This window comes from Adiantum capillus-veneris, chromosome 22 (genome assembly GCF_014529385.1).
Source record: "Adiantum capillus-veneris isolate H3 chromosome 22, ASM1452938v2, whole genome shotgun sequence".
Lineage (NCBI taxonomy): Eukaryota > Viridiplantae > Streptophyta > Polypodiopsida > Polypodiales > Pteridaceae > Adiantum > Adiantum capillus-veneris.
Window position 1 is genome coordinate 88,706,933 of NC_140952.1, and position 14,050 is coordinate 88,720,982.

The 14,050-nt window shown below is 43.0% G+C and overlaps 1 protein-coding gene across 2 annotated transcripts in view; it reads right to left on the reverse strand.

The window, feature by feature from the left end:
- The window catches only part of LOC147429759 (Galactose mutarotase-like superfamily protein), a 93,915-nt gene that overhangs the window by 24,486 nt on the left and 55,379 nt on the right, over positions 1-14,050 (reverse strand). Inside the window, exons 10-11 of one of the 2 annotated variants that reach the window (XR_015185901.1) lie at positions 12,776-12,848; positions 6,089-6,196 (exon numbers count right to left, since the gene is read on the reverse strand). Coding sequence is in view for 1 of the 2 variants with exons in the window: in XM_086495999.1 (XP_086352125.1) it covers positions 12,783-12,848 (66 nt within the window). In the remaining variant the exon portion in view is untranslated. The remainder of the gene's footprint in view (positions 1-6,088; positions 6,197-12,775; positions 12,849-14,050) is intronic. The other variant, XM_086495999.1, reaches the window with a different exon arrangement.

The following is a 14,050-nucleotide window of genomic DNA, read 5'->3' on the forward strand; positions in this document are numbered from 1 at the left end:
ATCAGAGCACGGCCGATTTCTCTTCTACGGGAAATCCGATCCCCGAATTTTTTTTTCTGTGGCACCTATGGCTTCAGGCAATGATCAGTCGACTCCCTCTACATCTGGAGATGCGGGCTGGGATCACAATGAAGATTCCGGCAGAGAGTATGGCCCGCCTTGGCCTACTCAGGCGGAGCGGCAAGAGATGGAGCGTCGCCAGTTGAACGGTGATGCAACAAAGATGATGCTCAATTTTGCCAAGGACCCGAAGATGGCAAAATATATGAACTAGACCTCTTTGGAAGAGGTACAGATGGAGTGGCAGAGAACCACAACACCACTCCCGAAACCCGCTCTCAAGAAACCTTCTGCCTCCAAGAAAATATACGGAGAAGGAACTGGAGAACGTGGTTGATGCACGGATTGCTCAACTTTTGACGCGTAAAAGAAAGCCAAAAAGCATGGCAAAAAGCAGAAGAACAGCATTGACTTTCCAGGTTATTTGGGTCGTCAGTCGACTTTTGACAAGGCAAAGAAACAGAAGAAGTGTGTTCGATTTGAAGGAGTATCCAATTCTTCTTCTTCTGATAGTTCTTCTAGCTCCTCGGATTCGAGCGAAGAAGACAGAAAAAGTAAAAAGCAAAGCAAGAAACAAAGCTTCGGAAAGGGCAAGAAAAAAAGGCAAAGAAGGCTACATCTCGCCCAGAGACTGACAGTTCTACTGAGGACTCGTCTACAGACAGCTCAGATTCCGATGACGGAAAGTTTTATGCGAACAAGAAGAATTTTTACAAAGCCAACCAATCTGACTTTCTCGAAGATAAAAGCAAGAAAGTCCGAGAGGTTAAAGGTGGCCACTCGATCAAGTTTGATACTTTTTCAGGATACTCAGATGCTTCGAAGGCTTTGTCTTTTATACAGCAGTTTGACATCGCTTTCGCCGGAGGACGCTATTCAGAGCACTCCAAGATTCGGAGAGGTGCCTCTTATTTTAAGGGGAACGCTCGCACTTGGTGGTCCACGCTTCTATCAGGCAAGACTGTGCCAGTTACATGGCTGAAATTCAAGAGGCTTTTTATTTCTTCTTGGTTGACTCGAGAGTTTGAGCGAGATATACGAGCTGCTTGGAACCATCTCCGGATGACCAAGAGCGATACAGTGAATGCTTATTGTGAAAGATTCTGGAACTCTTTTCTGCCCGCCTCTTCATTCAAGAAGATCTCGTTCAGAGAACAGATTGAGCGGTTTACCTTGGGTCTACATACAGAGATCCGTGATCACTGCTTGGAACAAAAGTCAGCTTCTATTCAGGAGTTGATGAGTCATGCGAAGCGGGGCTTTTCCATTCACTCTGGCAGTCTGACCTACCCCACAGATGAGGCCATGACACAACGAGCCGAACAGACTTCTAGGAATGAAGTAGAAAGAAAAAGAGCAACCCAGAGAAAAATGATGCACGACCCAAGCTTACTCCTGAGGAGAGAGCTCGCTTCATTAGAGAGGGAAGTGCTTTGGATGCGGGGAACATGGACATATCTCCGCGAAGTGCTCTAAAAAGGCACAGAAAGAACAGAATGATAAAGACGACGACAGGCCTGATAGTTCGAGAGCAGCTGAGGAACGTGGCAGAAAAGGCAGATAGAAAAGCAGAACTGGTACCACATGGCGTGGGACTTGCACCGAATCTAATGAGTGAAAGTACAAACTTTGCTGCTTTTGGGGCAAAGTGAAGGATCAGGAAGCTCTTTTGAAGGAGCCAAGGCCAACTTCTTTTCACTTGGAATTGGCGGCTCGATTTGGAATTACGCCCGACAGACTGACGCCACAGGCAGAGGTAGTTCGATTGGCACCCGGATGGGATGTTGCCATTACACCGAGCATTGGCAAACTTTGTTTGCAATGACAGGGGTGTTCAAGGCACGCGAGTGATGTTCTACTCAAGATCCCTTGGTACCACAAGAACTACACCGTGGTTGACTACCGGGCCGAGAAAGCGACTTTGACAAATGAAGGGCTCAGAGATTGTACTTGAACTTCAGTTTCTTACTCATTCCTTTGGAAGAGAACTGAACGATGGATAAAGGTTGAATATGTTTTGACTTGATCAAAAGAACGCCAAGATTTTTCTCCACACTCATGCCGATTGCTTTTCAAAGGGCATGAAGATCAAACCATTGATCTGATACCTGGAAGCATGCCACCGAATCGGCCACCTTATCGTGTGAGCCGAGTACAGAATGAAAAGATTATGAACCAAGTGAAAGACCTCTTGGAAAAGGGTCTTGTCCAGCCTAGTACTTCACCGTATTGCTCTCCAGTGTTGTTGGTTTTGAAGAAAGACGGATCTTGGAGAATGTGCATCGATTATAGCACTCTCAACGAAATCACCATCAAGAACAGATTTCCGATTCCTAGGATCGATGATATACTCGACAGGTTACAGGGATCCTCGTGCTTTAGCAGGATTGACTTGAAGAGTGGATATCATCAGATCAGGATAGCGCCAGGAGATGTCTACAAGACAGCTTTTCGGACGACTTTTGGGTTATTTGAGTTTTTGGTGATGCCTTTTGGCTTAACCAATGCTCTTGCGACATTTAACCGGATGATGGACAGGATTTTTCGAGAGTACAGGCTATTTGTTGGCACTTTCTTTGACGACATCATTGTTTTCTCCAAGAATGAGGCAGAACACAGAGATCATCTGCTTCAAGTCTTTCAGGCATTACGAGATCACACGTTAGTGATTAATGCAAAGAAAAGTGAATTTTTCCTACCAAAGATACACTTTTTGGGACACATTGTGTCAGCAGGAGTGCAAATGGACCCGGCCAAGATAGAGACTATCCGTGATTGGCCCAATTTGAGGAATGTCCATGAAGTTAGAAGCTTCTTGGGACCGTGTTCGTACTACAGGCGGTTCATACGAAAGTTTGCAGAGGTTGCTTCCCCTTTGCATACCTTGGCACAGAAAGGAGTACCTTTTTCGTGGGGACCCACAGAGGTGACAGCCTTTCGGACATTGAAAGAGAAATTGACTACGGTACCTATTTTGACTTTGCCGGACTTGCAGAAGTCATTTGAAGTATATTGTGATGCTTGTAGTCGTAGTCTGGGTGCGGTCTTGATGCAAGAAGGCCATGTCATAGCTTACGAGAGCCGTTTGTTCTCTAGGCCGAGATGACAATACAGATCTATGAGAAAGAGCTTTTGGCGGTTATCCATGCTCTTACTCAGTGGCGGCATTACCTACTCGGAGCAAATTTTACTGTCTTTACAGACCATCAGATTTTGCGCTACTTCTTGTCACAGAAGCAGCTTTCGGAAAAGCAGATGCGGTGGGCGAACATCTTGTCACAGTTCCACTTCCAGATTGTCCATGTGCAGGGACAAAAGAATGTGGTGGCAGATGCTTTGTCTCGAAAACCGTTGGTTCTGGCTGTTTCCGCGATACATCATAGGAGCTTTGAGGATATGGTCAATCAATATGCCACAGATACAGATTTTGCAGATATTTTCACACGGATACGGGATGGGGAGACAGTAGCTCGATACTCCGAAGGCTACTTGATGCGAAAGACTATGTTGTGCGTTACACAGCCGTTGAGGGAAAAGGTTACAACTGAATACCACTTCCACCTTTTATGGGTCACCGCGGCATTGCTACCACCATGAAGGGGGTAGAGAGATACTTCTTTGGGCCGAGACTCAAAAAGGATGTGGAAGAGTTTGTGCGCAGTTGCTTGGTATGCCAGCAGGTCAAGTTTGACAGGCATAAGGCACAGGGATTGTTACAGCCTTTACCCATACCCACCCGCCCCTGGGAAAGTATTGAAATGGATTTCATTTTTGATCTCCCGAGAACACAGAATGATCACGATGATTTTCCGATTACATGGCAGTCTGAGACGATTGTCTCCGACAGAGACCTCAGATTTACGAGTTTGTTTTGGAAGGCAATTTCGGAGAACATTGGCACGCGGTTGCAGTTCTCATCATCGTTCCACTTGCAGACTGACGGGCACTTTGAGATTGCCAATTCAGTGATTTTAGATTTATTGAAGTCTTGTATCTCGGATCAGAAGACTCAATGAAAAAGAACTTACCTTTGGTGGAATTTGCCTACAATAACACGATACACTCTTCGACGGGGAAGACGCCATGTGAGATTGTTGAAAGTGCTGCGAAGGTTCCATCCTTCCTGAGCACGAAAGATTAGATATTGGAAGCGGATGAATATTCGCGAGATTTGGATACGGCTTTTGCCAAGGTTCGCGAGACTTTGCAGAAGTCTCAAGAACGACAGAAAAAGGCAGCGGATCGCCATCGTCGCGACTTGAAATTGAAGGAGGATGATTGGGTGCTCTTACTTTTGAGAAGGCACGCCTACGAAAGAAAAAGGGAAAGGAGAGGCTTTTTCCAAAGCTTAGTATGCGATACTACGGACCTTTCCAGATCACTGACAAGATAAATGATGTCTCCTTCTGATCGAAACTGCCAGATACTTGGAGGATTCACAATGCATTGCATGTGAGTCTCTTGAAACCTGTTAAGGGTGATGTGCCTGATGATGGGGAGCCTGATGAGCAACCCGAAGTGGAAGAAAACGAGGAGATCCTTGTTCCTGAACAAATTTTGGCACATAATGATACGAAGAAAGGTAAAGTCCGTCCGAAGGCGGTTCTTGGTTTAGTTCAAGAACTTTCCTGCATTTGATGCGAAGTGGATGGAGGAGGAGGAGCTAGCAGATACTCCTCAGATTGTCAAACTTTACCTCAATGTTTTGGTTTAGCATAGTCTACTCCAAACGGAACCCAGAATTCAGTTTGGCCGGAGATCTGGTGCAGTGGGATGCACAAGAGGGGAGTCACTCCACTCCCTTGTCAACAGATGCCTCGATTTTGATACTAAAGTCACTGATGTCTCTTTGAGCTTCAGGGATACTGAGAGCTGACAGTATTCTGCTGGATGACTTTATGAAATGGAATTCCTGATTATGATACTGATTTGTTCTCGACTTCTTGTGAGTGCAGGAACTAATAGACGAAATGACTGCAGCATTTTGGTCTGATTGATCTCAAATAGACATGGTTGCAATAGGGGTTAGTCAATCGGACATCGATGAGGTCCCGATTGGACCTAGATGTGATTGCTAGCTACATCGCCGATAAATCATGGTCTAAGATCCGAATGAATGTTGAATGTCATGTGATGTCTGGTGATGTCTTGTGATGTGACTGTTGATTTTGTACATGTTCTAGATGTGTGTTCCTAGTACGTAGGTACTAACAGTCAGTGTCTGCTAAGACGGTTTATGGCTTTTGTCGGTTTTGCAAGCGTAATCGCGGGTCGATTACAATGCTTTCAAGAGGGGGGTATGTCACAAAGTGATGACGTGGCGGACAACAGAAACCCTAATTTCCGAAAATCACGGAGGTTTTTTTTTATTTATAATAAATAATAATGATGAGCCATAAAGAGAGAGAGAGAGAGAGAGAGAGAGAGAGAGAGAGAGAGAGAGCCTTCATCATTATTTTTACTCTAGCTTGACAAATGCTAGCCTTCATCATGGCTGAGTATGAACTCACCTACAGATGGAAGCGATGGGGTGGGATAAAGAAGAAACGACAAGAGGAGGAGATGAAGGAGAAGGAGTTAGCTTTAGCCCCAAAAAACACAAAAAACATGTTGTTTGATGCTTTTCTGTTTTGCAATGGTCACTAAAAATCTCTTCAACGATTGAGAATTTGGATACGAGATTTCTTTTTTCTAAAAAAAATTCACTTTATTTGCTATGAAACAAAAATAGACAAAACAACGCGTAAAATAAGTTGACGGATCTTACTTCGCTAAAACTTAAAACAAGTACTCAACTTTAAAGAAAAAAGGAAAAGACATCTTAAAACCTTAATCCTAGAAATCAAACTTCACACAACAACTTCTAAAGGAACATATTCTTAAGTCCTAACGTAAGCTAAATACGAAATCAAAAAATGAATACTACAAACCTATGAAGCAAATAACCAAAGAAGTACAAAGATCCAAATTTGAAAAATTGTGACCTCAACTTCGCTGCTTGTCCAAACAGGAAGAATAAGATTATCACCTTTATCATGTATAGCTTGGACAACAGCTATGACATCCCTACTCACGTCGTCAATGCCCAAGAGTAGGTGCATGTTTGTATAGAGGTCATTCATGCTTTGAGCGTACTCTACAAAACCAACGAGCTGAGTTTGTATCACCCTCTGGAGGTGATGGGCATACTCAGCCATGATGAAGGCTAGCATTTGTCAAGCTAGAGTAAAAATACTAGAAGCGCTAGAGATCAAAACAACAAAATAGTGTGTTACTAAGTCAAACAATAAGTGGGATTTTAAGCTCCCCATTTTTATTGAATTTACTATTAATTATCTTGAACATTCCAAAGGAAGAAACACTAAAAATAAACTTACTACGATGAAAAATGAACGAATGTTTTTCATGATTCCTTCGAATGAGTATCCTTTCTCAACGAGTAAAGAATTAAGATTGCACAATTGAGCAACAAAAGCAAATTTACTAGAACAAAGACGAGAAAATCTAAATAAATGACACTATACTTAGCTAAACGAGAAATGTTCGAAGAAATGTGAGGCATTCAGATGATATGTAAATTGGTATATTCTGGTTCAAGGCGCTTATCATAGACATCTACTTCTAATCCCAAGGGAGTCTGAAAAACCTCAAGGTCTAGAAAAGCACAACAATCACTATTTGTGGTACAGTTAAGTTCATAAAACTCCTTAGGATAAATACCTCCACCTACAGAACTCGATTCAAGTACATAAAATATTGAAAAGAAGGAACGTCAGGAACAAAAACATCATGTACAAAGCGTCTTACATTGCATAAGTTGTAAAAAAATATTGGGCATGTGTTGGCAAGGACAAGACGCTCCATAAAATCAAACTCATAAGTAAAAAGATAGAAATTAGCAAGAAAAACAGCACAATTGGTGCCCATAGTGCCCATAGGGATACCAATTGTTTGCTTGAAAAGAGAGTCACCGATGGTTATATATAAATTGTCCAAAAGAAAATCTAACCAAGATATGATGTCAATGTCATTAACAATCTTGGTGAATCTCTTTTTTCCTTTGTCCACATCTACATTCTTACTTTTTAACCATAAGAAGTCAAAGTTCAAGGCTGACTTTTCTACTAGCAATGCCTTGTACCTATCCTTCTCAAGCTTGTACGCAAAAACTTTTGAAATAAGAGACTAAGATCCTCTAAATTTAGCTTCGTATATAGTGTTGTAAAGTCAAAAATTTGGAGACATAAAGGAGAAGATTTCTCCTTAAGGCTTCTTGAAGAGTTCAAAAACTTTATAACAGGAATCCCACCTACTGAATCATTTAAAATCCAACTTGAATCAGTAGGTAAGTCTGCTTCCTTTAGCAGATTTTTTCACAATTCATTTGCGCTAGGTAAAATGGCTTTGAAACAATAACTAAGCCATTTGGATTTTGGAAACCTGAGGTGTTGCAAGAAGTAGCTATAAATCTAGGCTTTATAGGGTTCTTGTGGAACTTCCAAAAGGTATATAAAAAAGGTAATTTAAACTGGCACTTGAAACCAAAAGACTTACAAAAGTCTTGATGTTTCAAGATAACCTCTTGCATCGAAAGATCACAACCATTGTAAGTCTGAGAGTTTACTTCAGCTAACAAGCATTCTTAAATAGAACTTTTTGCACGTAACAACAAAGTTATTAGAGCACTTATCTACGTAATAGATTATAAAATCACGATGAAAATTCCTAAGAGCATCACGATCAGAAGAAGATAAGCAACTAGAAGTCAAAGTTGGATACACAACACAAGTCAAAGTTGATCCTCTCGATGAGCCCTATGCCTTGACACGAGCGGATTTTGATTCCGACAATTTTGAGAAATTAGAGTTCTCAATAGCAAATTAGGGCTTTTGCAAAAATTTTCAGCATGTGTAAAATTTATGTTTTTGGAAGCTCTTGTTACTTGTGTGCCGATAACAGGTTTTAGGAGCAAGGATTAAGCATTTCAGAGCATGGAGCTTCCACTCTACTACAACGAGAAGAATCGTCTGTTGGAAATTTTGCTTGAGAAATTGTTAGAAAATACTGTTTGGAATTTGTTGAAATAGATTTTATCTGTTTTGAACTTGTATGGGTGTTGATTTGAGATTGCTTGATTCTGGTTTTGATGTTGGTTTCAATGATCTTGGAAAACCTTTGAATTACTCATGGCTTGGGCTATCTTGGGAGGAGTATTCAAGTGGGAATTGTGATTGAAAAATTGTGTTGTGCTCATGGATTGGCCTTTGCCAGGAGCAGTCTTGAAGAGAAAATTGGTGCTTGATAGTGTTTGAATCTCTTCGGCTCAGGCTTTCCTGGTAGGAGTGTTCATGTTAGTGTAGATCCTCTAAGTATTACAGGTTGCGATCTGGGGAACGTTAAGTTGTAGTCTTGGAACCTTTAAGTGAATCTCTTCGGCTCGGGCTTTCCTGGGAGGAGTGTTCATGTTAGTGTAGATCCTCTAAGCGTTATAGGTTGCGATCTAGAGAACGTTTAGTTGTACTCTTGGAACCTCCAAGTGACGCAAGCTGCGCTCTGGGGAGCTTTGGTAGTAAAAGGCCTCTATATCTCATGGCCCGAACCTTTTTGGGTTATTTGCGGGAGGAGTGATAAGAGAGTCGTTGAATATCTTATGGCTCAAACTTTTTCAGGTTATTTGCGGGAGGAGTGTTCATCAACAACTGTATGTTTTTATGTTTTGTAACATGCATATGTAATCATTTGTGTTGCATTGTGATGTCTCAACCACTGAATATTCCTAATTGGGTTAGATTACCTAGGTGCATCGAGACATGCATCTATAATCATTTGTGTTGCATTGTGATGTCTCAATCACTGAATATTCCTAATTGGGTTAGATTACCTAGGTGCATCGAGACACCCCTCTAAAGATCAGCTCGGTCTGGGTGTGATGGCTAATTTTGCTACGCCAGAATATTAGGAGCTTCGATGCGGATTGAGAAAACTGAATGACCCTCGGGATTGACCTTTGATATTTTTTATCCAACTTGAGTTGTTTTGCAAATATAATCACGGACGATTACTTTTCTTTCAAGAAGGGGGGACGTCACAAACTGTTGACATGTCAACCACTAAAGACCAAGAGGGTTAGGACTCCTTGAGCATAACCCTAGCCAACCTGCACATCCCAGCCGAGGGGCCTAAACCCTCAATGCACTCTAAGGGTGGAACTACACCACTCCATGTCTCGTGTGAAGTCTCTCTTGTTTTTGGTTACATTGTTTAGAAGTGCTTGAAGCTGTTCAATCTGTTCTTTTCCGTTGGCACCCGGTGCTGTCACGTTACACTCAGCAGCAAGAAGGCCCCTCTTCTGACTCTCGCGGGTCTTTGGATGATGTCTCCGCCCTCTATCACCTCCTCCTAACTCCTTGGGTGTGTCGATAAGGAACCATCATAATTTCATACCACAAATGTATCCTTCTCCATCTTGGAGGCCACGAATACCTATGCAACCGGTCTTCCATCAATGAAGATCCGCTCATTTCTGTATATGTATGAGAGAGAGAGAGAGAGAGAGAGAGAGAGAGAGAGAGAGAGAGAGAGAGAGAGAGAGAGAGAGAGAGAGAGAGAGAGAGAGAGAAACTTCGGTGTTTTCTTCCTCTTCCATTTCAATCTTTCATTACAAGGTCACAGGGTTTTCAAGCACAGGTTTCAGCTTTAAGAATATCCATGGCTTCAAGGTCGGAGGAGCTCATTAGAGGTGGTCTTTACAAAGAGTGTCAAGGGTTTGGTGTGCGCTGATTTGGCTCCAGACTCTGGTAGCAATTCTATTGGGTCACCTGCACCAGTTTATGAGGCATTCTTGGTTTAGCTCATTGGAGGTGAGTATCTTCTTCTTCATGGAATATGATGGGAAGTCCATTGGGATCAGACTTTCAGCGAATACACTTACTCTTCTCACAGTTAAGTGGCCACATCGTTTTGACAATGATGATGTTTCTATTGCTGTGCGTATGACACAATATGAGGAACATTTCCCCCCTCTTAGATCACAAAAGATTGTAAATGTTAGGAGATCTAAGAGATTTTTTTTTTTAAACCCAAGAAATAGTCCTGGTCATTCATTGTATATTTTAGGACAATTTTGAGATGACACCACTTGGGTGATCAGCAATTGTACATTTAACCTTGAGGTTGTGCGCTTGAGATGTTCATTTTAATAGAAGATTTTCTCTTTTTTTTTTTTTTTTTGGGGGGGCGGGGGGGGGGGGGGGGGGGGGGGACACACACACACACACAGAAATGAAATGAAATGAAAAGTTATATTAACGTCTTCAAAAGGCCAAAATGACCTATGAGACCTATGAGACCAATCTGTTACAAAATAGTGAATCTAATACCATGTCTGGGTACAAAAGAACTAGAACAAAGATACTACTACTAGAATCCATCCTCATCTGCACTCTAGATGTCGAGAGAGTATGGCTCGAATCCTCTGTTGTAGTCTCCGTCGATGCTGTGTAGCCCCTCTCCTCAATCGTGGCCGTCTGGATCTCCGTAGCTCCAGTGCTCGGTCGATGAGAGTGCCGGTAGTTGTCGAATGAGTGTGGGCCGAGCTCTGGAGTGATGGCTTCTCCTCTGGCTGTCCCATATCTAGTGAAAAGAAACCTGTAATTTGTCTCTGGGACTGTCTCTCTCTATCTCTCCCCAGTAAAGTGTCTCCATATCTGTGTAACTCAAGTAGATATAGCCCAAGACATCTCTGATCCTCATAACTCATGACCCTAGAGAAAGGACCGAAACCCTCTCTGAATAAGCAGTGGAAACGGCCCCATATCTCATAGTACATTGTGCAATGACATGTAATGTAGCTTTGTCTCTCACTCTAGCTGGCGTAAGCGGCATATCCTGTTGTCTGTTGGTATCCCTCTGAATCTACCAGTCTCAATATCCAACTGATGTGAGGATGTGCTTATCTTACCAATGGCACACTACAAACCATGAGCCATATGTGTGTCCATGTAGTCGGGTCGAATCGCAAACCCATCTCTTGTGAGGTGGAGAAGATGCTCTCTACAGAAAGCCATCTTCGTGCCCAACTCCTGTGGCGGCTCTATCCATGTCTTCTTGGTATCCAGCTGGATCAAGTCCCGACGAATGAGTCTAGTAATCTCCACCCGTGTAAGAGACATGGAGGGTGCCTGAAGAAGTACCGGAAAGGGGGCAGCCTGTCCATGGTGAAGCCATGCGTCTGAAACCATGATGTCATCTGTGCATACCAGCATGTAACTGTCCGGAAGACTCAAGGGCCAGTCTAGCATCTCTGTCTCTAGTAGTATCCCACAAGTTGTGCACAAAGAAGACTGATTTGGTAAGCGCCTAAATCTCCATAGGAGGGGTAGCTAGCTCTACTCGAATGATAGCGTGGGGTATGGAGGCCTTGGCTCTGATTAGTCAAGAGATCATAGATACCAAGGGCCTCTCCATACGTCGCCAACCATCCTAGCCAACAGAAGGTCCCTATATCTACCCCCCATACAACATAGCTAAGGCTACTAAAGTATCAAAGAGCCATAACTTTGTCCGAGGTCCTGAAACTGAACCTGCGAACACATCCTCTCCAAGCCTCCCAAGGTTGCAAAAGCTCTAGTCAGTCTAGTCTCTGCTGCTCTCCCTAAAGAAAATCTTGGCCTAGTGAAGACAACCCCAAGGTAAGTGTATGCATCTGTATACTCTACAATCTCCAGACCATATGTGAAAGTCGGTGTTGATCTCCTGATCCACTGTGGTGTAGTGTTAAACACCATAACCTTGGTTTTACCAAGGTTTACACACAATCCATTATCCTCTGCAAAACTGTGTAATGCATCCAATTGTCGCTGCATACCCTTTGGTGAGTCAGAGATCAACACAATATCATCAGCATATAACAACAATGGGATCCACATCCCTGCCAGCTGGGCACCTCTATCACCCTCTCTGTCAATGTAACAAGACACCTCATCAACAAACATACCAAATAGAGTAGGAGACAATGGACAACCTTGTTTCACCCCAATGGTGGAGTGAACTAAATCTAATATCCCCCCCAGAGTGCGTACGTATCCCATCACTGATCTGTATAGAGCCATAATCCCCCAAATCTCCTGCAGTCTGCGCATCAATCGAGCTCTCGGTACCATGTCAAATGATTTGCGGAAATCCACAAAGCTGCAATAAATCCATCTCCCATGTGACCTACCCTCCTCAATGATGGCTCTCAGTGTTAGAATATGATCATGAGTGGAGAAACCCCTCCTGAAACTGGCCTGGCCCTTTGCTCGTACACCCTCACCCTCTGCCTAATTACTCGACTGCTGCTCGAGAGAGAGAGAGAGAGAGAGAGAGAGAGAGAGAGAGAGAGAGAGAGAGAGAGAGAGAGAGAGAGAGAGACGAGGGCTTGCATCGCTTCAATGCTTGTCCTCTTGCCAAGAACATATGGGCCTTCGTTTCCTTTGTTTGGTTTCACATTGCTGGTGAATCTTTTTCCACTTGTGACTGGAGTGTTCTCAGACATGTCATCCTGAGCATATTCAGCTCTTTTTGGATATGTTTCATTATTGAGGGTTCCGCATACTGAGAGAGAGACCCATTGCAAAGTGCGCACTAAACATTGTTGGTTATGGCCACGATAAGTTTATTGACCCAAGTTTCCGTTCAACCCATTAACAACAAAACTGAAGGAGATAAGTCCTACCTCAATTTTATGAGACTTTCAAAACTTGCTCGGCCACCCACTTTTCGCCAGGCTGGAGGGACACAGGGTTGATCTGCAACCATTGCACCGAGAAAAAAAAAGAGTTGGCTCTCTTATCTAATGAACAAAATTTGACAAAACGCGTCGTTTCCACAGCACAAAAGGATAATTGCCACAAGGAATATGCATCATTATCACAATGTTTTTCTCCACTCTTGAAGGAATCAATTGGAAAGTCTTAAGAGCACAAATATGAAATCTTATTTGACAACAAACAGTGCAGAACCAGACGAAAGCAATGATTTCATGATTTTTGTTTCCTCTCTGAACTCATGACAGAAAACTAACCAAATAACATTACATGTAACAGACAGGAACAAGCTGAAATGGTCCCTTCTCCATGATTAAAAATTGGGCAAAGAGTAGAAGAACATATTACTGAGTCAACGCCTTGTGCTTTCCATCAAGCCCCTTTTCTGCATTCTCATGCATACTAGCAGTAAAATCAGAGAAGTCGAAGGCTTTTGACATAGAAGGGTGCACTTATAAAATGGAGTCAACGTGAGATTTCTACCATTCAACCTTTTGAAGAAAAAGCTTACAAATGAGTACCTTCATGGGACATAATTTGCTTTTGAGAATGAGTAAATTCTATCTCTCTCAGCAGTCTAAGATTTAGATAAGCAAATGTGGAAATTCATTGAAGGGAAGTTCATCATAGGTAGAGCTCGTTGCTCTCCCTGCGCCCCCCCCCCCCTCCGGCGGCCCGTGGCCGTCTCTTCCCGCACTGCCCACAACCTTCACCCACCCATCACTATATCGGCTGCCCCCTTGCCACTTGGATTTCATCAGATAGAGGATTCGTAGCAACAAAGGTCGCGTTGTCACAAACTGCTGACGTGTCAAGCCACTGAAGAACGGAGCCAACCTACAGATCCTGGCCGAGGAGCCTAAACCCTAAGTGAAGAAGTAGAAGCAGCAAAAGAAGTTTTACCAACTTACAAAGTCTTGCAGAGTGGCCTATTTTTAAAGAAGAGTAAACACCAACTAATGGGACTGCGTCCGATGTGGCCCAAGGGACCTAAGGCCCTTAAAATAAAGCCGACGTGGTAGTTGTACGGACACTCGCAATTTACGTTGATGATGTGGCAGGCTATCGGACTTCCGCGTTTTATGCTCAACTACTCACGTGGCAGTTGTACGGGATTCCCTGTTTTGCCCTCAGAGCTTTTTGGCGCTAGAGCTTTTGAGTTTGATACTTTTCATGTAACTACT